The following is a 26,017-nucleotide window of genomic DNA, read 5'->3' as shown; positions in this document are numbered from 1 at the left end:
CACACACACACACACACACACACACACACACAGAGAGAGAGAGAGAGAGAGAGAGAGAGAGAGAGAGAGAGAGAGAGAGAGAGAAATCTAAATAGTGGAATCACAGCTTTCCTGAAGCCCAGACTGTGTGTGCTCATTCTGGAAGACCTGTGTGTCCCCTCCCCCCACTGCTTCCTAGTAGGTGTCACAGAACAAGGAGCTGGTACATGCACTGGCTACCATAGCTAGAGTCCCAGCTCCATGCCTTTCCCATCAAGATACATTTATCCTCTGAGCCAAAATAAATCCTTCCTCTCTTAAAACAAAATGAAACAACAGCAAAGAAAGCAAACCTGTTTTCACCGGGATCCCAGTTCTGAGTTGTTTTTTTTTAAAACGTTCTTAAAATTTAAATATAGGCAATTTAATATTTTACCATACAAACCTGACTAAATGGGATTACTGTGTTATTATGGCATGTGGCAGCATGCATGCAAGAATTTGGTGCTCTTCTCTCTCTCTCTCTCTCTCTCTCTCTCTCTCTCTCTCTCTCTCTCTCTCTCTCTCTCTCTCTCTCTCTTCTGATGGAGCCTACACTGTGATGGCCTGATTTCTTCTATTCAGAGAGAAAAACAAAAGATTCCTTGGAGATTCATGTGGCAAAGAGGGATTTTTCTGGGACTTCCTGACATTCTCTCTGTGAGGGGGTGAAATTAAGTTAATTAGCTAAATTTGGATACATATTAGCTCTATTTATCATTATTCTGGCTAAGTCTTGAGCCTAAAGAAGATCCTTGCTCGCTTTCCTTTGGTGCTAGCTTTGGAATACAGTCCAGTGTTAGTGAATACAGGCATAATTTAAATTTTAGCCCAAAAAGTATTTGGGGAATTGGGTGTGGTGTTGCACACCTGTATTCGCAACAACTAGGTGAGGAAGGAGGGCCCAGATTGTGGGGCCAGCATAGGCTACATATTGAGACTCTGTATCCAGAAACAAGAGAAGAAAAGAGTGGGGACTGGGATGTAGATCTGGAACAGAGCACATGCCAGTGCAAGGCCCAGGGTTTGCCCTAGCAGCACTAAAGTAAATAAGTAAGGAGAATCAAGGCGGTTTGCTGTTGGGAATGAGTGGGTATGGAGATATTTAGCAAAGCAGTCCTTAATCTTGGGTGGGAGTGGGTAGCAGATAGGTAATTACAATTCTAGCTCAGTTGAAGAATGTGGGAGTATTTACAAAATACCTTAAGTGGAGGGAGGCTTGAATATACTTCATTCCCTAAAATTGGTTTTTATTTTCAAATGGTTCTGGTACTTGTTGGCATCAGCAGTTGGCAGTCTACCAGTTAACAGTCCAGAATTAATGGACACTTCGAGAGGGAAGTGTTTCAAAGCAAAAAGGCCACAATACAAGCGAGAGAGGTTGTATAGTTCCACTTTCTGCCTGGATGGTGAGGGGCCTTTGCCTTGTGGGCTAGGACCACAGTAAGTTCCTGTATTAACAGCACTGTTGCTCACGGAATGTTTTGTTATCTGGGTAACAACTAAGAACATTGACACAGGGTAAACTTTTTGAATGTTGAGTTCTGAATATGGAATACATAGTGATTGTGGAATCAGTTCCATATTGCTGCCGCAGCAGCCTTCCAGTCTGGTGCTGGTTCAATCTGTAGTCCTTTGGTTCTTTACTGATCGGGAACATGAGTCCCGTGCCATGGCTTCTCAAGTACCCGCTCATGGTTTTCAGGGTATGACACATAACTCTAAAGTTCTATCACCATTGAAGGTAAAACCGTAGAACATGGGATTAGACACTTTAAGTGACTCATGATCCTGTTTGCGAGCAGTTGATTAGTTCAAAATACCTGTAAGTAGTAATAGAGTGTTCATAAAGTTTTAATCAGCTTTGGCTTATGTCTCTTTAGTGCTTTTTTTTGGGGGGGGGTGTATGGCACCTTATTAAGTAGAAAACTGACTGGGGTCAGCTTTACTCTTTTCTGTTTAATCCTGACTGTAGTATCTATAGACTGTATGGCCAAGACTCTTTGTTGCTTTTGTTTGTTTGTTTGTTTGAAACAAGATCTTGCTGTGGAGCCCTTGTGGACCTGTTGCAATGTAGCCCAGACTGGCTTCCAGCTCTTGGCATTACACATACCTCAAACTCTAACTTGCAAGTTTTTAAACAGCATTAGTGATATGTTCTACATGGAGGTTTCATAGTATATATAGCCCAGGTTAACCTCACATTTCAGAGGCCTGCCTGCCTCTGCCTCTGGAATTCTGTAACCAGAGGTGTGTACTACTGAGGCTCACCAACAAAGATCTCAAAGTAACAGTAATAAAAAGGAATTTGTGAGCAGCAGGGGAGAAATTATTTGAAAATCCCAAACACTAAAGAAAAGAGTCAAGGAACTTTTAATACACCAAATGAGACAATATGCCATGTATTTGAAATTGTAATAGCCATTTCGAGAAATAGAGGCTGATGCAGGAGACCGGCCATAAATTCCAAGTCCGACTGGGCTATATAATGAGCTCCAGGCCAGCCTGAGGTGTGCTGTGGGACTACCTCAAAACAAAGAAACAAACTGAACAAAGAAAAGGCAAGTGCATTTCACGTAGGTCAGATAACCATTTTGAAGGCTTTTAACTAGGAGAAGCAGTTAGTCGGTCAGGTACTTTTTTTTTTTTTTGGTTTTTCGAGACAGGGTTTCTCTGTATAGCCCTGGCTGTCCTGGAACTCACTTTGTAGACCAGGCTGGCCTCGAACTCAGAAATCAGCCTGCCTCTGCCTCCCGAGTGCTGGGATTAAAGTCCTGCGCCTCCACGCCCGGCTCAGATACTATTTTAAATTGGGGATTCCTTGAAAGTTTCTCAGAAGCGATGGTCTTCCTCCAGGGTTTTTCCCTGAGCTGCCTTTAGTGGGAAATGAAGCAGCTTTCCTTTCTTTGCCTACACAGTAGGTTCACCCATCCCGGGTTTCCTCTACAGCTGCAGATGCTGTAGAGTTTACAGTCAGGTACTTAGCAGGAACCGGCTTAGACTGGCTTTGCTTTCAAGGTCACAAGCCTTAGGAGCTGGCGACTGAACTCTGTGTTGATGAGAGTTGGCTGCAAGGCCAGGTTTTTATAAGTAACGAATACCCGCACTTTGAGGAATTAATTGCCTGGCTCCTGGATGTGAAGCTGTGTAATGTGTCTTTAAGCAATCAGCATCCTTTCAAAGAGTAAGAAAGGGAGCCAGTCTTCTTCACCAAATAGACATGGGCCTTAGCCCACCTTTCACTTCAGTCACCCTTGGCTGGATTCTGGGAAATGTTGCTATATAAAACCTGAAAGTTTAATGTGTGGGTTGAAATACAGGATAGTGGCCAAAGTGATCTTTAGCTATATAGACTGTGGGGAAGAGAACACTAGAATCATAATCACATCTTGGCCCCAGCTTGTGCCTTCCGTCCTCTTTACATTAAAAGGAAAAGTCTGAACTGTTTCAGGCCCTTTACTAGGGGTCTTTGTCTCACCAAATCCTTAGACTTGTCTGTGACCCAATAGTCAGACTAAGTAAGACAAAGGTCACTAAAAGGGCATTATTTTGTTTTTGGCCTTGATGGGCCTTCTGTATTCTAGGCAATGATCTGGATCTCCGGCCAAGGCCATTTAATGTTATTGCTTCTTAGAAAGTTCTCAGCAGTATGTTCTTGTCGGTACAGAATTTCATATTACAGGGCCAGAAGGACTTTTGAAGTCCATTTCACCCCACATTTCCCTTGCTAAAGGAAATAACTGAAGCACAAGAGAGGTTGTCTCTGTTTGAGAAACATGGCCGCACTCTCATGCTGAAGGACTGAAGCGGATTTCACATTTTCAGTGTAGTTAAAAAAATCTCTTAGAGCTGGCAGCAGCTCTAACGCTGAGCCGATCATTGCTGGGCTTAAGGTTGCACCTGAAACCTGAAAGAAACAAAACCCCAAATCTTAGTTTCCAGGAATTTTCAAGGCCAAGTGACAAACTAGGAGAGAAACCTGAAGGGCAAGGGCTAAAAGGATTGCTCTACGGAGAAGCGCCCCCCCCCCCCAAGTCGGTAGGGACTTCATAATTGGAAAATCACTAACAGCACTGTGAAGTTTTCTAGGGTCGATAGCAGGAAGCGTGTCCTTTTCATATCCTCTCCCTCGGCCCCTCTTCCGCCACCTGGGTGGGATTTTGAGGTTGAATGTGCATTCTGCGCTGCTGCGAGGTTGCTCTTCGCCACCGCTGCGCATAAGCAACTGGCTGGGGAAGCTTCGGGAGCCCAGGCTCCAGCCTGTGGATTCTCTTTCCTCAGACTTTAGTCCGGACTAGGGAATGGCGTTCTCTCCTGTAGACGTGTGTATATATATTCTTTGCTTTATACTTTGTTCACGTAGTTGAGTGCATTCTTCCAGGCATTCTGGATGGGCGCTTTAGCCTAGCCATTTATTTCAGCACATTGCCGTCTTGGGCTGCGTGTCCTCTCTTGTTTCTGCGTCCTCTCCACGCCCTTCCCAGCTTCCTGTTAGCCAAAGGGAATCGCTCTTTCTGAACCAAAAGTTCTCAGAGCGGAGCTGAACCTCCCGGAAAATGCTCTTCTCTTCCGTGTGCGCCGGATGGGGGTGGGCCCGAAACTAAACAGCACTGTAGAGGAGGCTGAAAGGACCCGAACTCCCGGGCAGAGGTGGGGAGGTAAGGTCCTAGCAACGGGGCTGAGGGTCCTTGAGACCCAGTTCATCTCCCGGGCAGAGGGAACTTTTACTTAGCTGGAATGGTACCCCATGGTCCGAGTATGTGAAGGGATTCGGGGTCCAGGGGTGCACCCCAGGACATAGGAGGTAGCTCCATGTTCCCCTTTCCCGCAGGAGCCTTCTCCTCACTCTTGCTGCCTAGAATCAGGGGAGGAGCATCGCTACTGCCAGACCTGCTGAGGCATGCCCCTGCCTATCTCTGTTCTCCATTCCCTCTGAGCCCTCCAGACCCTAGGAGGAGTGAGAGGGAGGTCGTTCGAGGCTTATCGCGACTTCCATCTTCTCATTCCGGTGCTGGTCGTATCCTGGGTCAGCAACCCCGGAACATCCCAAGGCTGGGTGCCCAGGCGTGAAGCGCGCAGAGGACCCAAGAGGTCTCGGCAGGGGCGGCGTGTGATCCCGGGTCCCGGGTCCAGGGTGCTGCGCGGCGGGGATCGCGGAAGATGGCGCCAGCTAGGCGCAGGGCTCAGACGCTCGGGCAGAGCCCAGCAGCTGACCACAGCCCCTCGGGGCGCTGCTGTGTCCCTGCAGGAATCAGAGAGGATGGCCGGGGCCGGCAGCCAGCACCACCCTCAGGGCGTCGCGGGAGGAGCGGTCGCAGGGGCCAGCGCAGTTTCCCCCACTGCTGCAGGACCGGGAGAGGATTCGTCCGACAGTGAAGCGGAGCAGGAGGGGCCCCAGAAGCTGATCCGTAAAGTGTCCACCTCTGGACAGATGCGGACCAAGGTAAGGCTGGGTTGGGGGCCTGCGAGAAGGCTGTGGGTAGAGGGAATGCTCTAGGAGATCCCTGGAACTATTATCTGGAGGAGGGGCGGGGGGCGCGGCCTGGATGGGGCGTGGCCTCGCGCAGGGGGCCGGTCGGTGCTCTAGGGATTCCTGCGGTGGGTTTAAGAGATATCCAGGGTGTGTTCCGGAACGCTTGTCTAGCCCTCAGAGCAAGCGGCTTGGAGCACCTAGGAAACTTAAGAGAGTTTGGTTGTTCACCCCCTTGGGCTGCATGCAGTGGAAGACCTGCGGGAAGCTGTATTCCGCCAGCCACCGTGCCTTCCCACCTACAGCAAGCTGCTTGCGCCTCTCAGTCAGTTTCTCTAGTGTGCTGTGCCCACAGGCTGGCTTCTGTGTTGCAGGTTCCCTCAAAGTGCAGGGCTCAGACATCCATGGTGGTTCATCACAAGTTAACCCCTTCAGGGTATTGCAGGGTGTGGTAGTGCTTTTGTGGCGTGTTGTGCTGATCAGTCTCCAAGTTGAGCTTTCGTTTAATGATGAACACCCAGAAGGCAGAGGCTACTGGATGTTAAGGAACTTAGATATTCTAACGTTCTTCTTAGTTTATAAGTCTTCAATACCTAGGCTGTTGCTAGTGGAGGAGTTAAAGCAAGAATTTGAGTAGGGAATTGATTAAATTAGTGGATGCTCCCTCTAGTAACAGATTTGCCAAAGCAATTCATTCTGCAGTTATTTCATGACAATTAGCTGCCTAAGGCTTATGGGAGTCTTACATGGAAACAGTTTGGATTGGTGTTTGTTTGAGCACCTGCTGACTTCTAAAATTTTATGAAGACCAAAATAAATGTAAGAAAGTGCGTTTTTTTTTTTGTTTTGTTTTGTTTGTTTTTTGTTTTTTAGGTTTTCTGTTTGACTTTCTGACAAACATTTGCCACGATTATGGCTAATTATCAAGCTTTGGAATACTGCTTCTGATACTCATATCAGAATATCAGGAAATCTGCATTTTATACTGGCTCGTATGTTAGTATTTATATAGAATGTTTTTGTGCACAAACATCTGACGCCAGAGCATTAAGTTGCCAAGACTAGTGGACCTCAGCCTCACATACCACCACCTCCTGCAGTCCAGGCTGTGACATGTGCTGTGGTGTGGCTCTTAGCTCCCACATTGCTTCTGAAGGGAGAAGGTGAGGTCAGTGGAGGAGGTGATTTAAGTAGCGCTACCAAAGGTTCCTAGTGGGTTCCTAGTCTTCGGGAATTATCCAGGTAAGAAGAGAAGCACCCTTAGAAAAATGTAGATATTTCCTCATCTTCTCCCTAGGGGTATAAGGTGAGAGAGGCTGGAGGGGAGGCTCAGGCCCCAGATTTAGCTAAAGCTTAGTTGTTTTTGAGGCCACACTAGCAGTGTTTTCTCAGTCATCCTGAAGATATAAGACCTGCTAAGCATCATGGGTTAGGATTACTAATAGTGTGTTTAGTTCTGCAGTCACACACTTAGACATACGACATGCTTACATATAGATGTGTAAATGTGCTCCTGATCGAGTAGTGTAGGTAGATGTATGGCCCGTAGGTGAGTGTGTTGTTCATAGAACTTGAAAATATTTGAGGTTAGGAGCCACAGCTCGGTCTGTGAGGTGCTTGCTGTGCAAGTGGAGGAACTGAGTCAGACCCCCCAGTACCCATGTGTCTTTGCTACCTTTATGTTGCTGTGATTAAATATACCGCGACTAGGAATGCTTATAAAAGATCATTTGGGCTTTTACCTCCAGAAACATAAGAGGTCATCCTGGTGTGGCAGCATGTGACAGGCATAGCAGTAGAAGCAGGAAGCTGCCATGATGAACTGAAGTCGTGGGACAGAGAGAGCCAGATGGGAGCACTGTGAAGCTTTAAATTCCCAACCCCTGCCCCCCCCCCCCCCCCAGTGACCTTACTTCCTCCAGAAGGGAACTCCTAATCCTTCCCAAACAATGCCACCTACTGAGGACTAAGAGTTTACATTCCATAGAGTGGGGGCTTGTGTGGGGTGGGGGTAGGGTAGGGGCAGTCATTCTTATTCAGACCACTCTACCATGTTTGATGAAAGACAGGTGCTGGGGAAGTAGACACAAGAGGATCCCTGTGAGTTGTTGGCCAAGCCCAGCAAGTCAAATTTCAGGTTTAGGGATCAATCTTGTCCAAAAGTTAAAGAGCAAAGTGACTAACGAAGACAGCTGACCTTGACCTCATCAAATGCGCGCGTGCTCGGAAACACACACCTTTCCATGAATGACTGCATAGTAATTAAATACTTGCAATGTGAATATTATCATTGGAACAAAGCCCACTGACTTTAGTTCTCATTGGAGATCCCCAGGGTCATGCCCCTGTTTGGCAGGCAGTATATAGTGCAGAACAGTTTGGGCTGGGGAGGTAGCTCACTGGTAGACTGCTTGCTAGCATGCTTGAAGCTCTGGATTTGGTTCCTAGTACTGCATAGAAACACGGCATAGTGGCACATACCTGGAATTCAAATGCTCGGGACATAGAGTCAGGGGATCCGTGCTTCAAGGCTATCCTCATTTACAAAGAGAGTCCCAGGCCAGCCTGGGCTATATCAAACCCTGTCTCAAAATCAAACTAACAAAAGGCGGAGTTTAAGTAATTGACCTTATTTGAAATACTTCTTGTAAATATTTCACGATACTCTAAATGATTTGCATACTAAAATGGACATTGCATTACTTGAAACATTTGAAAAGTGTCTAGGCATTTTCTTAACTGAAAACGTTGTACAAGTTGGCAATGGGTATTTTAATTATACTGCTCAGAAGGCTAAGGCAAGAGGGTGGTAAATTTGACTATAGCCTGGCCTATCTTGTAAGGCCCTATCTCAAAACAACAATAAGACATGTATGTAGTCAGACACTGTCAGATTCTGTCTTGGTTAGGGTTTCATTTCTATGAAGAGACACCGTGACCAAGGCAACTTTTGTAAGGGACAGCATTTAACTGGGGCTGGCTTACAGGTTCAGAGGTTCAGCCCATTATCATGAAGGCAGGCAGGAACATGGCAGTGTCCAGGCAGGCATGGTATAGGACTAGTTGAGAATTCCACATCTTGTTCCAAAGGCAAGCAGGAGAAGACTAGCATCCAGGCAGCTAGGAGGAGGGTCTACAAGCCCACCCCCACAGTGGTACACTTCTTCCAATAAGGCCACACCTTCTTCAACAAGGCCACACCTCCTAATAGTGCCATTCCCTGGGCCAAGCATATTCAAGCCCACACATACTAACAGTACAAGAGACTACAGGGAAAGGATTCTAGCCTTGAGAGAAATCCCATCTTCCACTGATCTCTGGCTCCCTCTCAGAGGCAGTCATAAGTGATGTTTCCTTGGGGTGCTTCCAGAAAATTCCTGTGCACTTACAAGTGTTATATATTATATTGTACAACATACATTTTTTTTTTAAAGATTTATTTATTTATTATTATATGTAAGTACACTGTAGCTGTCTTCAGACACTCCAGAAGAGGGAGTCAGTTCTTGTTACGGATGGTTATGAGCCACCATGTGGTTGCTGGGATTTGAACTCTGGACCTTCGGAAGAGCAGTCGGGTGCTCTTACCCACTGAGCCATCTCAGCAGCCCTACAACATACATGTAAGAATATATACAATCACTTATACATTTTTTAAGATAGCCAAATATCATGGTATACACCTGTAATTCCAGCACTGGGGAAACTGACACAGGAGGATTGCCTAAAGATCAAGGCTAACCTGGATGGCATAGTGAGACCCTCTCTCAAAAAATAGGTATTTAGAAAATATCACTGTCTATTTTTATATTCATAGGTGTTTATACATTTATGTATATTGTATATATACTGTTTAAAAACTGCTACTAGGACTATTCTCTAATGGTCTTCTGTATATTTCCTTCTCTCCTTTTAGTGATAGTAGGCCATTCAGATGAGCTGTGCCAAATTGCTTTCAGCAGTTCAAAATTAGCAAAGTGTAGAAAGTTTCATTTGGTTGAACTAACATGGTATGTGATCATTTAATTAATCAGCTTTGTGGAAGGAAATTGGTTGTTTTAGGACAGTACACTAATCGTTTTGTTTTGTTTTGTTTTGTTTTTGGTAGTGGATATTCCAACTTTTAATGTAAAGAATAGGAGTTTTTTTTTTTTGTGTGTGTGTGGGGGGGTAAGTGTAAGAGACAGAGAGAGACAGAGACACACACACACAGAGACAGAGAGACAGAGAGAGAAAGAGAGATACACACAGAGAGAAGCAGAGAGAGAGACAGACAGACAGACAGGCAGAGAGGAAGACATTGCTGAAGATGGAAGATGGAGCCTCACACATGCTAGGCATTGGCGCTGCCCCAGCCCAGGGGTGAGAATGTGCTTTGAAGAGCACATAGTTTGACAGTGATCTCCTGTATCTTAGCGCCCTCCTCACCTCCATCTCTTTGATGTCTTTGGTCCATTTTGTTTTTCTTCCTAGTGTCTAGGTACATCTTTTTTCTCTCCTTCCTCATTCTCTGTTTTTCACTTGTATCTTTTCTCCTGTCAGCTGAGGAGAACTTAAGGTAGTTACATTTAGGTTCCCATGTGATAAGCAAGATAATTTTGTATCCAACTTAATTTCCCAAAGGCAAAAAACAAAACAAAACAAAACAACAACAACAACAACAACAACAACAACAAAAAACCAACCAACTCTGCAGGCTTGAAAGAGATGCTGGCTTGAAAAGGCCAAAGGGAGCAGTAAGGTTTCCATTCCTGGTTTGCCTCTTTGCCTCTTTGCCTCTTTACCCTTCCATATGTTCTCTGTGGGGTGGAGTCCCCTTTAGACTTGATGCTGTAGAACATTTCGTATGCATTCCGTAGGTATCAATGGTCTGAAAGGACGTTGCTATAAACTCTGAACGTGAAGAAGGCTGTGCCTTTTGTTGGCCTGTGAGTGCAGTAATCGTTCATTCTGCCTTGATGACAGGAGATTGTTGCTCTGCTTTCAAGCTGGCATGGCTAATGGTCATACACACGGATGAGAACTGTCTCCATGACTTTCAGCCATTGAATTATCTCAACCAGCCGGGCAGTGGTGGCACACGCCTTTAATCCCAGCACTTGGGAGGTGGAGGCAGGCAGATTTCTGAGTTCCGAGGCCAGCCTGGTCTACAGAGCGAGCTCCAGGACAGCCAGGGCTATACAGAGATACCCTGTCTCAGAAAAAAACCAAAACAAACAAACGAACAGAATTATCTTGGCCAAGGTCAGAAAGCTTTGTGTGTCAAAAATATCTTCTGATTAGGTAATGGAGTTCTTATTTTGTTTGACATTTATGTACATTCATATATTAATTCTGAATGGCTATAAGTTCTCTTAATTTGGCAAAAGTGTGCTAAACACAGAGCACAGTCAGTATCTTGCTTTTAATTTATCATGAAAGTAGCTTTACAGTGAGGCAATTTGGACTTCTGATTTTCTTTGCTATATGAGATACAGTTTAGGCAATTAAAACATTATTTTCTGATGTGGTGGTGTATGACTTAAATCCCACCACTTGGGAGGCAGAGGCAGGCAGATCTCCCTGAGTTTGTAGCCATCCTGCTTTATGTTGGAAGTTCCCTGGCCATCCAGGGTCACACAGACAGACCTTGTCTCAAAAAACAAAACAAAACAAAACAAAACAAAACAAAACAAAAAAATCCAACACCCCAAAAGAAATAAGCAGACAAACAAACAAACAAAAGCAACATTCTGCCACCATGGGTTATTATTAATTTTTTAATCATGATTTCTCAGTGGAGGAGACAATAGGGCATTTGGTCACTGACTTTCAAATTGTAAATAATATTGTCTTGGGAGGCCATGGGAGTTTCTATCTAGTGTTTAAAACAGAAACAATAAACCACAAGGTATCGTTAGGAATCTTCAGCTCTGTTCCGTGTGGAAATATTGGAGTCAAGATCCAAATAAGATGAGAAGGGAGAACTAAGACCAAAGGTTTCCAGACAAGTTGGAGGCAAAGAGGAACATCTGGATGCATCTGGGGCAGTATCTTGCCTACTTTCCTAAAGATCAAAGCGCCAAAGATGACTACATTTCGGGCTATTAGGATTCCCTCCGAATTGCTCATCTCTGAGAATGATGGGCCAAGGAGGAAGGTAGAAGAGGGGTGGAGTGATGTTTGTCAGAGGGTGCAAAATTTCTGTCAGACTGATTACATAAGGTCTGGACTATATAGTAAGTTCTATCGTAAACTACCATGGTGCTAGTTCAACAATTTCATACTGTTGTGACTATGAAAAAAAATCATATCATATAACATAACATATAACACATGCAGGGCTTTTGGTGCTGGGGATTGAACCCACGACCTTGAACATGGTAGGTATCCTAGTTAGGGTTACTATTGCTATGGTGAAACACCGTGATCGAAAGCAAGTTTATGCTTCTACATTCATAGTCCATCACTGAGGGAAGTCAGGACAGGAGCTCAGCCAGGGCAGGATCCCGAGGTAGGAGTTGATGAAGAGGCCATGGAGTAGTGCTGCTTGTTGGCTTAGCCTGTTTTGCTATAGAACCCGGGACCATCAGCCCAGGATGGTACCACCCACAGTGGATAGGGCTCTCCCACATCAATCATCAATAAAGAAAATGCCCTGCGGGTCCGCCTACAGCCTTAGGAGGCATTTTCTCAGTTGGGGCTCTCTCCTCTCAGATGACTCTAGCTTATGTCAAGTTGATAAAATTAGCCATCACACTGGGTCAGTCCTTGACCACTGAGAGAGGCTCATCCACCTTTGCTTTCTTTCAAGTTTCATTGGCACTAGGGTTTCCCTAAGTTGCCCAGGCTGACCATTATTTTGTGGGCCTCCTGTCTCAGCCTTCAGAGCCGGTGGGATTATACTCATGAGCTCCCATCATCATCTTATCGTTTTTAGTATATTTTATTACTTTTTTGAGAATTTCATACAGTGTATTCTGCTCATATCCTTCCCAGATCCATTGCTTCCATCTTTTCCATTCCCTTTCATCTTTGGGCCTTCTTACTTACTCTTACTTCATCTTACTCTGCCACCGCTGCCTCCCCTCTCCCTCTCCCTCTCCCTCTCCCTCTCCCTCCTCCTCCTCCTCCTCCACCCACCCTGTCTAGTTTGTGCTGTCCATTTACTTAAGTGTGATGGGCCACCCACAGGAGTATGCTAGATCTACCAGGGGCCATACCCTTAAAATGTCTTTTCCTTGCCCAGAAACCATCAACTATCAATATCAGTTCATAATTTTTGTCAGTAATACTGAAATAAAGAAAAGGGATAACAAACTGGGTGGTGTTGACCGAACTCCTTTAGTTCCAGCACTCTGGAGGCAGAGGGAGGCAGATCTTTGAGTTCAAGGCCAGTCTGGTCTACAGAGTGAGTTCCAGGACAGTCAGGGTTACACAGAGAACCCCTTCCCCTCTCAAACCAAGGAAACAAAACAAAGCAACTAACCCACCCCACCCCAGTAGTTCCTCTGCCACTGTCAGATGGTATTGAGAGTGCTCAAGTGAGTGTGTCTGTGCGCCAGTAAAACTTCATTTAAAGAACTGGAATTTGAACGTCATGAAGTGTTCAGGGTTAAAAATACTCCTTTTTTCTTTTCTTTTTTCTTTTTCTTTTTTAAAATCAAGCTGTTTAAATATGTCAAAACCTTTCTCACTTGTGGACTGTGTAAAAATTAAGTGCCGACAGGATGTGGCCTATGAGATGATGGTCTGTGGCTCTTGTTGGCCAAGGCTGGCCTCTACCATAGAATCTTGGGCTGGTGTGTGGTTAGGCTCTCAAAGCAATGCAAAGTTAAAGCGTGGCTGAATATCATCATATAAGGCACCAAATAAAGCTAAATTTCAGTCCATTTGAAAAAAAAAATCTCATCTTTGTAGAACATTTTATTTTTAGCTCGGTTTGCGTCTTTGCTTCCATTTTAATGTGAACTAAATATAGCCTGGAAACTCTGACTCTTGGTACAGTAATATATAGTATAACAGCTTTCTTTCCATGTTAATTACACATCAAACATGACGGTCCATTATTAAAGATAAGAGGCATAAATAATTTACTAAGCCTTTATGTATAGCGTAAGATGCGTTGCTTCAGTGTGTCTAAATTTAGAACTCTTCGGCTTAGTCGAAGGTTGCATGTTTGCTGTTAGGGTGGCCGGGAGAGAGGACTAGGAAAGTTTGGGGCTCCCTTTGGCCTTGCTGTGATACTAGATTAGTTGGACTTCCCTCATTCAGGAACTGTTTATAAGGGAAGGTTTTAATTAAAGAGAGTTTGTTTTACATCTAAGAATAGACTTTGACAAAGACCATAGCATGTTAGTACATTACAGCTGCCCTTGACAAATGTGGTTTCACTCTGTGACTCTTTGGACATTTGAGAAACATTTATATTTGGCCATGTGGGTTAAGATGGCCAGTGGTTATTATTGATCACAGCTTTAACTTAACATTCAATGTACTCTGGTTGCTTGTTTGTTTGTTTGCTTGTTTTTTGGCCATTTTACATAGATGGGGTTTTAAATTTTTATTTTTTGAGACAGAGTCTTACTCTGTAGCCTAGGCAACTTGGAACTCACGTTTTCAGCAATCCTCCTGCCTCAGTCTCCTAGTGCTTAGCTTACAGGAATCGGCTACCTTGCTCAGCTATTGATGCTTTAGAAAGTATTTTAATTTTCAGTTCTGCGTATGAGTGTGTGTCTATTCTAGATAAAATAGTCAGGTGGTAAAAACTGGCCTCCAAAACCTGTCATTTTTCATTCCTTAAAAAAATATTTTACTCATATTTTTTTCCAAAAATATATCTTAATAGGCCAAATGGAAAATTACTTCATATGATTCTTTTAAGCCGTACCATGACCTTTTAAAAATACCACCATACCTTACAGAAGTGAAACTAAGTTTTCTTTGAAAACCTGTTTAAAAAGTTAGGTACCTAGAAACATTTTCTACTAAATTAATACTTCTGAGGATTAAAAAACAAAACAAAACAAAAACAAAAACAAAAACAAAAAACCAAACCAAACAAAACCATTCCATGATTTTTATTAATTTTAATTAGAATTCGTAAAAATTCCAGCTGAAGTACTTAAGTCTGAAATCTACATCTCAAATGCTGACTCATGCTTATCAATAACAGAATATTCTTGCAATGAAAGGATTCACTTGCAGAAAGGTATTAGGAACTCTAAAACATGGTGAGAGATATGATCATAGATTTAGCATATTAATAATGGCAGGGGTGGGATGAAAGAGAAGGGAGGGAGGGAGAGGGGTGGGGGAGAGGCCAGGAACTTACTATAGGCTCTCATGCTCTTGTGCTCTTCGAGCCAGGGACTCTGGGGACAGCCATTTAGAGTCCCCTGCACCACACTCCATGGAGCTCAAGGGTAAGGAACAGAAGGCTGAAGCCCTGCTCTGAGGACCGGCCCTACCACTCATTCAGCAGTTACATTTAAGTCTCAGATTTTTTTTTTTTTCACTTGAAAATTTAGGTAATTTTATCCAGCTGTTAAATAAGGTCATCTGACTGGTCCCAGTGGTATATGCCTATAAGCACAGCACGCAAGAGGCAGAGGCGGTGGGTCTTTATGAGGTCAAGGTCTGCCTGGTCCACAGTCAGGACTATGAAGCACGATCCTATTTCAAAAAAGCAAAGCGAAACAAAAAATAAAAGTGTTTGTCAAGAAAGCACTAGGTGGAAAAGTACTCTTGTCTGTCTGACATGGCCAAATGTGGTGGTGTGTGCTGGACTCAGCGACTCAGGAAACTGAGGCAGGAGGGTGTTTGAGGCCAGGGGTTGGGTGGGAAGAACCTAACAGACCCCGTCTCCTTATAAAAATAACCCAAATAACCCAAACAACACCCCCATCCCTAAAACAAAATGCCCCAGAGAGTGAAATAAGTGTGTGTGTGTGTGTGTGTGTGTGTGTGTGTGTGTGTGTGTGAGGGGTGGGGTGGGGTGGGCGGGATGTGGCTAACCCAGGGGAGCTTAGAAATAGTGACCATCTTTATTTCAGCTTCTAGAATGCTGGAATCACCCACATGGCCATCACATTCATTTGAGAACATTTTCTGTACCACACATCACCGTTTTTTAAATCTTGGTCGCACCTCGGTTCACGCATTCTAAAAATACAGCAGCTCGAGTAGTGTGTAGGTGCCGGGGGTAACACAGGAAGCCAGACAGACAATATGAAACGAATGCAGAGCAAATTCCTGAGGTTATAAGCATGCAAAGTGCATGACGTCTGTGAAGAGAAGTACTCCAGGAGATGAAGTGAAGTGCTGTGTTGGAGGGACCTTGTGGGCAGAACTGAAGGAAGACGTGTTCTCCCAGAGAGCGGTGTTCCAGTTGTGTTGTGTGGCCCTCCACAGGACGGGGAGGTCAGTGGGACTGCTGTGCATAGAACGCCAGAAGCTGCTGAGCAGAGTCAACAATAAGATACCCTGAGTAGTTCTTAGCTGAGTCTCTAAGCCTCCCTAACGTTCACCTGGCTGTTGGACATCCTTCTGAATTTTATGTCTGTGCGCACACACAGAGAGAGGCTGAAATAGTTGTAAGAGGAGATTCTAGGGCAGAAAAAAGATAGACACCAACATAGACCCACCAGCGGTGCAGAGTTTCTGTCGTTGTTACTTCTAGCCCAGTGGTTCTCAACCTGTGGGCAAGCCAGTCAGCAGCGATCCTCCGTGGCCTGCGCATCAGCCCCAGCCCTGTCTGAGTCTCTGCTCTGACTTCAGTGGTGGATTATGATGTGGAAGTATAAGCTGAAATAAACCCTTTCCTCCCCAAGTTGCTTTTGGTCATAGTGTTTCATCACAGAAAAAGTCACCCGAACTAAAACAGGAGGGTCTTATAAATGATGCTTCTGTAAGTGTGGAGTTTTGCTGCTTCGTGATGTTAATGTTTGGCATCTCACGTGTTTATAATGCACGCAACTCCTCAGCTTTGTCAACCTTTGTCCGTGGTTCTTTCTCAACTCAGGGGTCAGGACCCCTGTACGGGATACCCTGCGTACCAGATATCTACATTACGACTCATAACGGTAGCAAGATTACAGTTATGAAGTAGCAATGGAAATAATTTTATGGTTTGGGTCTTGAGGAACGGTATTAAAGGGTTGCAATTATGAAGGTTGAGAACCACCGCTCTGGCCAATCATATCTGACTTGTGTCTGTTCCCAGAGCAAGGCAAGTGCTTTGTAAATGTGTGCCTACGTCATTCTGCCCACTTTCTCCGTTTCTCTCCCTGGTTTAATGCTGTGCACTGTTCTTACGTTCTGCACTCTGTGTCAGGCTTTGTTTTGGTAAAGTATGGACGGCGACTGTGCATCTAAGAAGACTGTGTGGAGCAGCAACATGTTCAGACAGGGCATGCGTGTGTTCTCCCCCGACATTCTCACAGCACTGGTGAGGGATGAAGTAGTCTTCACATCCATCATAATAAACCTAGAGGGAACCATGATGACACCCTTTCCTGTAAGGCCCATATAGAAACCCAGATTTCAACTGAGTGACAGCTGCCACTCTGGGGATCTAAGTGAGACACTTTCAGTTCTGGGTAACACAGGCACAAAGGTGCAAGTAGTTTTTATTCCTTTGGCTCTTTTGAGGTAATGTCTCTCAAAGACCTTGAACTCCTGATCCTTCCCACCCCCACCTTCCAAATGATTTCTGAAGACTGAATAAGTTATCAGGAATTTTGAATTACCCTTTCTTTAGACTGGGTTCTCTTGCAGAACTCGGGCTACCTCTTGTTTTGTTTTTTTTCCACTTGTCTTAGTTAGGGTTCTACTGCTGTGAACAGACACCATGACCAAGGCAAGTCTTATAAAAAAAAACAACACTAAATTGGGGCTGGCTTACAGGTTCAGAGGTTCAGTCCATTATCATCAAGGTGGGAGCATGGCAGTATCCAGGCAGGCATGGCGCAGGCAGAGCTGAGAGTTCTAGGCCTTCATCCAAAGGCTGCTAGTGGAAGACTGACTTCCAGGGAACTAGGGTGAGGATCTTAAGCCCACACCCACAGTGACACACCTATTCCAACCAGGTCACACCTATTCCAACAAGGCCATACCTCCAAATGGTGCCCCTCCCTGGCCCAAGAGTATACAAACCATCACACCACTTCCACACAGTTGAAACGATATGGGTTGAATAGTATGTTAGAATGCCAGGGGAGTCCGGCAGTTCTTGGTGGCTTTAAAGATCGGAGGAAATATTGAGACCCTTGCACAACAATGTTTGAAAGAGTGTTTAGATAGTTTCATAATTAATATGTTATTGTAAGAACAGTGTTAATCCCATGAACCCCTGAATAATTCTTTTGTTACTACAGTGTATGTGGGTTTCCCCTTTCCTTCCCTCCTTCCACTTCCCTCCCTCCCTCCCTTCCCCCTTCCGTCCCTCCAACCCTTCCTCTTTCCTTCCCTTTCTTACTTCTATGAGCTTATATAAAGGAGGAACAGAGCAAGGAGAAAGAGTAGAGGATGCAGAGAAAAGCGGTGATGTCACACCTGACACTACCCATCAGGCCGTGGGGCCAGGGTTCCTGGAGCACCATGTGTGGGAGTGTTGCTGAGTAGCAGGAAAACCTTAGAGGTCAGCGGGTGGGGTGAGCAGACAGGTGGCTGAGACACTGCCCTTGACAACTTGGCACCACTAGAGCATATAATTAGGCCCTAGATGCAGGTTATTATGTTCACAAGGACGGAGTGCAGTTGATGTTCCAAGCTAGCAAGTGTGATCTTGAAAATAAAGTTAGAATTTAAAATCTTCTAGATGGCAGTAGAGAAATGAAGCCATAATTGAAGAGGGATTTGGAGATCGTGTGAAGGCTTTGTTTAAGTGCAACCTTTTTTTAAAAAAATCTTTTTAAGTTTTATCTTTAAATGTGTGTGTGTGTGTGTGTGTGTGTGTGTGTGTGTGTGTGTGTGTGTGTGAAGGCATGTGCCTTGGGTGCTGTGAACTGGACATGGTTCCTCTGAAAGAGCAGTAATGCCCTGACCCCTGACCTCTTCAGCCTGGAAACTCTTTTTTAAAAGAAGTAAAGCTGTGTGAACCAAGGAGGACTGTCCAGCTGGGAGGATGGGGGAGTGTGAACCAAGGAGGACTGTCCGGCTGGGAGGAGGGGGAGTGTGAGCCAAGGAGGACTGTCCGGCTGGGAGGAGGGGGAGTGTGAGCCAAGGAGGACCATCGGGCTGGGAGGAGGGGGATCAGCTGCGGCCAAGAGGGAAGGCGGAGTCTTGCAGACAGGTTGGGGTGGCCTTTCCTAGGAGCCCATCCGCCTGGTCTCAGCATGAAGCAGAGGGAGGAGGAATGCTTCCGGAAGTTCTTTGATCGTTTTGATTTTCTCAGGAAAACGTGAAGCTAAGTTATCAGCTGAGAATCAAGGTGGAAGAGATGGTGGAGATCTGGAGAGAGGGAAAGGCTAGGAGAGTCGATCAGGAGAGGAAATCTCCTGACTTGGAAAAATGGAATCCAAGGGGGCTGAGGAACGCATTGTGCACGCAAGTCTGAGGGCCTTATCCAGGAAGGTCAAACAGACATTGTCAGCCTGGCATGGGCCCTGAGCAGCTGCGGTGCTGGGATAGATAGCGGCGGTGGACAGGGTGGCATGCAGGTTGTCTACGCATGGCCAGGGAAGAGGGGACAGGGAGACTGGAGGGGGATCCCACAGATCAGAGTCACAGAGTGAGTTCTGGAAGTTATCTGGACACGAGTGACTGCGCGACAGAGAAGAGACGATCTAGAGATGGAATTAAGCCCGAGATTGAAACGTTGTTCAAATTAGAAAAGGAAGAAGAAAAGTGAAAGTTTATCGAAGGAAACCGCACAGCTTCAATTATTTTAGAGATATATTAATAATAGGGGAGTCTCCAGATTATCTCTATGAAGTTTGGTATACCTTCTTCTGTAAAATACAAAGAATAGTTTACTTAGAAAATGAATAAAAAAGTTTCCTCAAAGAAACAAATAAATCTAGTTTGGAATCTAAAAACTATTTACAAAACCCTGAAATGCATTAAATAAAGTGGGTTCTGGTTCTAATGGTGTGTGTGTGTGTGTGTGTGTGTGTGTGTGTGTGTGTGCGTGTGTCCATGTCCATCCTTGAACTCACTGTACAGCCCATGCTGGTCTTGAACTCATTTCCTTGTCTCCCAAAGGGTGGGATTATAAGCATGCACCATCACACCCAGCTCTGGTTCCAGTTCTTATAGGCAAGCTGAATAGCGCCCGAAGCCCCAGTTTCTCCTCAGGTAAACCCTAGTAGGAGGTTATGCGTAGATGAGAAGAAGCCCTCCGCTCATGTGCAGCACCCAGTAGATGCCAGCAGCCAAACGTTAGGAATCTTGAGCTGAATGGCACTTTTCCCAGTAGGGCACCCACTTTCTTTAGAAGGTTGCGAGTGTGCAGGACCATAGTGAAATCTCACAACCATAGGCGGCGTTGTTGCTGATGAGCCGGAAACGAGAGATTCAGATTGTAAACCTGTTTTGTAGATTGGGTCTCATCTGAGAAGTAGACAAAGATTTTTTTTTTTTAAATAATCATAGATGTTAAGACTCCACAGTAAGAAGAAAAGAATGTTGAAGGAGATCCAGCCTGTCTGTAGTAATAAACACATCTTCCTTGTCACCATCCATTTCTGTCCCAGCCATCCGAGCAGTCAATGGCTGTTCTCTTAAAGCAAAAGTCACCCTCTTCTGTTGGCTCTGCTCTTCCCTCTGTTGGGTGGGACGGGGAGTAGGTATAATGGAGGGCCAGGGGGAAATGTCACTGAGGTCATTCTTCTCTAAACTCTTATGCGTATGAGGTAATCCAGAGGCTGGACCAAGTAAGCTAACACAGATAGATGTGTGGCTTCCTTGAGCAGTAGGAGGCTGAGGGAGATGTTTTCTGGAAGATACTTGGATGAGAAAGACTGGGGTCCGATGTGAGTAAGAGTAATATAACAGCCGGTGGATTCTGGTCCTCACTGTGATTCAAGATTATCCATCCATAGGCTGACAAAGCCAGGGGAATTTAGTACAGTATAAACACGTGATGTGCTAAGCATAGAAGTTTCGAAGCAGTGAAATTCCGTGTTAGGGTTACTGTTGTGAATAAACATCATGACCAAAAGCAACTTGGGCAGGAACGGGTTTATTTCAGCTTACAGTTCCATATCACACCCATCACTGAGGGAGGTCAAGACAGGAATCCAGGCAGAGCAGGATCCTAGGGACAGGAGCTGATGCAGAGGCCATGGAGGGATGTTGCCTGCTGGCTTGCTCCCCATGGCTTACTCAGCCTGCTGTCTTATAGCACTCAGGAACACCAGCTCAGGAGTGTACCTATCCACAGTGGGCTGGGACCTCCCCCATCAATCACTAATTTAAAAAATGCCCTTTAGGCGTGCCTACATCCTGATCTTATGGAGGCATTTTTCTCAATTGGGGTTTCCTCTTCTTAGATGACATAAAAACTACACTACCCCCACAAAAGAACAACTCAAGTGTGTATCGATGGATATCAAATAGATAAAATGTGGTAATACATACAGTGGGATATCACTTAGACTTACACAGGAAGGAAATTCTGATATCTGTGTGGATGAGAACATTAGACCAAGTGAGATAACCCAGTCATGAAGGAAGAGCAAGTGAGGTCAAAATCATAGGCACGGAAAGAGTGGTGATTGTCAAGCTTGGGAGGGAATGGCAGTAGGTAGTTGCTTAATGGTTTTGCTTCTAGACTGAAGAGTTATGTGATGGAAGGATGGTCATGATGGCCCCAAACTGCTTAGTTACTGATGGTTAAGTTTGTTTTGTTTTGTTTTGTTTTGAGATAGGGTTTCTCTGTATAGCTCTGGCTGTCCTGGAACTCACTTTGTAGACCAGGCTGGCCTTGAACTCAGAAATTTGCCTCCCTCTGCCTCCCAAGTGCTGGGATTAAAGGTGTGTGCCACCACTGCCCGGCTTGGTAATTTTATTGTGTGTATTTTCCCCATAATTAAAAGTGTATCTTATAAATTATAGGAATATAAATATAGTAATAGCTGTCTATAAACTCAGTAGTGATGCAAAGATAGAAAATAAACCCAAGAAATGCACGAATACTTAGCGTGTTGTCAAGTTGACGTATAATTACATCTATTAGAATTTTGCCTGACTTGGGCTGTTCAGATGCTGTTTTTTTTTTTTTTTAACCTACTTTACTAAAATGACTTAAAACATCTTAAGACAATATCTAATTGCATACTGCATGGTGGTGAAGAGTTTCTTAGCCAACTAGATATTATAGAACAGCATAAGATGGTAGGGCTGGGGATGCTCACACCTTTTATCCCAGGACTCCAGGCAGAGGCAGGTGGATCTCTAAGGCCTGACTGATGGCAGAGGCAGGGGGATCTCTGAGGCCTGCCTGATGGCAGAGGCAAGGTGGAGCTCTAAGGCCTGCCTGATGGCAGAGGCAAGGTGGATCTCTAAAGCCTGCCTGATGGCAGAGGCAGGTGGATCTCTAAAGCCTGCCTGATGGCAGAGGCAGGTGGATCTCTGTGAGCGTGAGGCCTGCCTGGTCTACAGAGTGAGTTCCAGGCCAGCCAGGGCAATGTAGTGAGACCTTGTGTGAAACAAACAAACCAAAAACAGATTGTAAACATAATCAGGCTTAGATATAGAAAAAATAGATTGTGTAACTGGAAAAAAAAGGAATGTGCTTACAAATGTGTATTTTAAGTGAAGTATTACAACCAAGTGGCAACTGGGTAACCGTTTAGTTAAAAATTTAAAGCGCAATGCCTGTCCCATACTACATATTTTTTTTGGTTGGGCTAGTAATCAGACTTATAATATATGGAATCATTAAAGTCCTTGCCTAATTATAAAGAGATAAATATTTGTATACTTTAGGCAGGGAGTTTAAAAACAACACAAAAAAGAAAACAGAAATCAAAAGTTTACTATATCTTGGCATATTGAAATTTATCATGAATCTGTTCACAGTCAGTAAATTCCCATTTCTTCCAATCTTTAACCCAAAAGGTATCTCTCATTTTTTTTGTTTATGATAAAAATGTCTAGTAACAAAGAATTGGTTAGATGAATTATGTACATATATATTATTAAAAAAACCTAATATTCAATCAAATGTTTCACAGATTGAAGGCATTTAGTAGGTAGAGGATTGAAATAACAAACTTATTTTATATCATGTCGATGTAGAAGATAAAATTTGTAACTTCAAAAGAAGAGATTCCACGCTCCTCTCCTTATATACGAGTCAGAGTACGGACATCGGGAAAGGTCTGGGAGAGTATGTTTTGTGTTTTGGTACATATTCCTGTGTTTGGAGTCCAGAGGTCAACCTCAGCTGTCACTCCTCAGGAGCCATCCACCTTGTTTTCCTGCCTCTTACTGGGACCTGAGGCTCGCTGAGTGGGCTGGATAGCTGGCCAGCTCCAGAGAGTCAGTCTCCTGTCTCAGCCTCCCAGCTGAGACTCCCCCCTCCCTCTTCCCCTCCCCCTCCCCCTCCTCCTCCTTCTTCTTCATGTTATTACTATTGTTATTTGACAAGGTCTCATTATGTAGCCCTGACTGGCATGGAACTCACTTTGTAGGCCAGGATGGCCTCAGACTCACATAGACACACCTGCTTCTGACCTTGGCTTTTTATGTGGGTTCTGGGGATACAGCTCAGGTCTGGGTGCTTATTTTATAAGCATCCAGTCCTGAAGTATTTATCATTTATTTCTTTACTTCTCTTTGCTCATTCCCATTAATTCTTTTGGCAACCTGTTTGTTTTTGTAGTAAAAACTTTGGCTTTTGAATTTGGATACAGTTCATTATATTGGGAAAAAATGCAAAAAGAAAACTCATAGTTTTCAGTCTTCTCAAGAACACAAATTGGCTATATTAGTAAAACATTTAGTAATTAGATTACACAGTGCTTCTTCATATTTCTAGAGGGAGATTAAATATTTTTGTTGGAGTAGTAAGAAATAATATTAATTGCTCACCAAACACTGTATTACGTTTTATTTCTACATGAATGAACAATTAAATAATAGTAATTCAATGCTTAAAAAAATAAAGAAATATTGTTTTGGTTTATTTTTTTGTGCACATGAGTGTGCTACCACATGCATGGGGAGGGCAGAGAGCAACTTGGAGGATGTGGAGTCGATGGATCCCTGGGATCGAACTTGGCTTGTCAAGCTTGGCGGCAAGTACCTTGGCCTTTTGAGCTACTCTGATGGCCCTAATTCAGTACTTCATAGTCTCTGTAACAATAAGGGTAAAGAAGCCTAGGTGTTCTTTACTTTTAAAAAGAAGAGACGGTATTGAGCTATTTAGAGCTGAAGTTAGTCTGTATAGCCATTCTTTTTTATTACTATAAGTAAAGGATTAACTCTTGGTAATAGAACCAATAGCTTCTAAAAGAGGATTAAAATTTAAAATTTTAAATGATAATTAAAATTAAAATAATAATTAAAATTTTAAATGGTAATTTTTAAATTTACCAGTCATTTCTAGACACGATAATCTATAAATTGAATTGACCTGAAGGTTGGTCTATGCTTTAGATGTTTTAGTATCACTTTGGTATCACCTCAGAAGGAGGGGGTAGGGGCGTCATTTAAAGATGTAAAGAGTTGGAGGGGTCTCCGCAGCTTCAGAGGAAGGCAGGGCTCTTGATCTTGGTAGATGGGGACAGCATGGGACCTTCTGCTCTCAGCATCACGGTCCTCCTATGTAGATCACAGGGCTGCAGGGCTCAGTGGTGCAGGTTCGCTTATGTGCTTCAAAGGTCAGCATTTCCAGATGGACGACGGTGCTCCAGGCTCCTCCATCTCCGTCACCATGGACTGGACTGACCCAGTCCCTTTGGGGAAAAAGGCTCTGGGGAGAGAGATGTTTCCAGGCCACCGAGCATCTGGAAGCAGGGCAGTCTGATCACAGATTTTGTCTAATTGGTCAGCTTCAGAATGTCATTAGGAGAGAGGGTTTTGTCCAGACATCTCTGCAGAGATACAGCCGACACTCCACATGTCCACAGGCATTGCATATGTAGACTATAGAAGAATTCCAGGAGCATGGTGCTGGAGTGTACCAACCGCAGGTGTGAGGGCCATCTGTTAGCTGCAGATTCTGGCTAAGCCAAAGTCAGCCAGCTTGACTGTCCCACTACTCGGCACTAGAATGTTCTCTGGCTTTGGTTCTCTGTGTACTATGCAATTTTTAATAAAGGAAATCTGGACCTCTTTGAAATTAGTGCATTAGATCCTTCACATCTCAAGTTACAAGCCTGCTGGGTATGCCCTGTCTGTATATGTCTGTCTGTCCTGGTTTGTATGCTCAAACACTAGGGTCACTTTGATCTCAGGTAGTTCTGGAAGAAGCACAGACATCCATCAGCCAGGCAACCTTGTGGTACTCAAAGCCTCCAGCTTCCTCAGGAAGGCTGTGTCATGAACTGTACTGATGGGAAGGTAGCTCCAGCTTCTCTGTTGTTGTTGTTGTTGTTGTTGTTGTTATTGAAATCTCTCACTGAAACTGGAGCTCATTGGTTGGCTACACTGGCTGACCAGCCAGCTCTAGGGACCCACTTGCATCACTAGCCTCCTCCCCTTGGCACTATTCTACCTGGATTTTGTTGTTGTTGCTATTATTATTAATTTATTGGTATGGATGTCTTGCCTGCACGTGTGTCTGTGTACCATGTGCATTCAGTGCCTTTGGAAGCCAGAAGAGGGCATTGGATTCCCTGGGACTGGGGTTACAGATGATTGTGAGGTCACTGAGAATGGAACCCATGTCTTCTGGAAGGGCAGCCAGTGCTCTTCACTGCCGGCCTGCTCTCCAGCCTGTGCCTGGCTTTGTACATGGAGCTGAAGCCTGGCCCTCATGCTTGAAAACCAAGCACATTACCACTAAGCTGTCTCCTTGGCCCTGTCAGGTGGCCTTTAGTACAGTTGCCTGTGGATTTAGTGGAGTTTTTCCCATCTAATCAAAACATTACCGGGATGACTTGACACAGTTGATGGTTCATTCATATCTTTCCCAGAGTTCCAGATCACCTCGGTAAGGTGTATTTGGAACTTCAGAATCAACTCCTGTGGTTTTTTTTTTTTTTTTTCCTTCTGTCACCTGTGGTCATGTTTAAAGCAATGAGAAACCCGAGTTGCCTGACATGTACAACATGTTCCTGAGGTGCTCAGAGAGCTGTGCAACCAACTGCCCTTTCATCTCTCATTTTGTAAACAGACATCAAGTGCATCTTCTCTCAGGCACGATCCTATCTTCACCATTTCGGCCATGTTCTTCCTGTTTCAAATGGCCCTCAGTGTAGTGCTAATATGTGTCTTATGCTCCCAAAGGCAAGAAAGCTGTGGGGTGTCTTATGCAGAAAATGTGTACAAGATGAGAGTTTTATTTTTAGGCTTGAGTTAGAGCACTTTCAGCACTAAGTTCAATGCTCATGAATCATATATATATATATATATATATATATATATATATATATATAT

General features: G+C 44.4%; 1 protein-coding gene and 1 pseudogene across 3 annotated transcripts in view; one reads left to right on the top strand and one right to left on the bottom strand.

The window, feature by feature from the left end:
* The window catches only part of Dgkh (diacylglycerol kinase eta), a 169,453-nt gene that overhangs the window by 2,408 nt on the left and 141,028 nt on the right, over positions 1-26,017 (top strand). For 2 of the 3 annotated variants that reach the window (XM_021203180.2, XM_029541438.1), the window contains exon 2: positions 5,267-5,461. In XM_021203180.2, the coding sequence (XP_021058839.2) occupies positions 5,267-5,461 (195 nt within the window). Of the gene's footprint in view, positions 1-5,014; positions 5,110-5,266; positions 5,462-26,017 lie in introns of those variants that run through there. The other variant, XM_021203179.2, reaches the window with a different exon arrangement.
* Positions 24,228-24,973, bottom strand: LOC110325685 (annotated as a pseudogene).

This window comes from Mus pahari, chromosome 8, assembly GCF_900095145.1.
Source record: "Mus pahari chromosome 8, PAHARI_EIJ_v1.1, whole genome shotgun sequence".
NCBI lineage: Eukaryota > Metazoa > Chordata > Mammalia > Rodentia > Muridae > Mus > Mus pahari.
The sequence above is the reverse complement of the archived record's forward strand: the minus strand, read 5'-3'. Positions and strand labels throughout refer to the sequence as shown.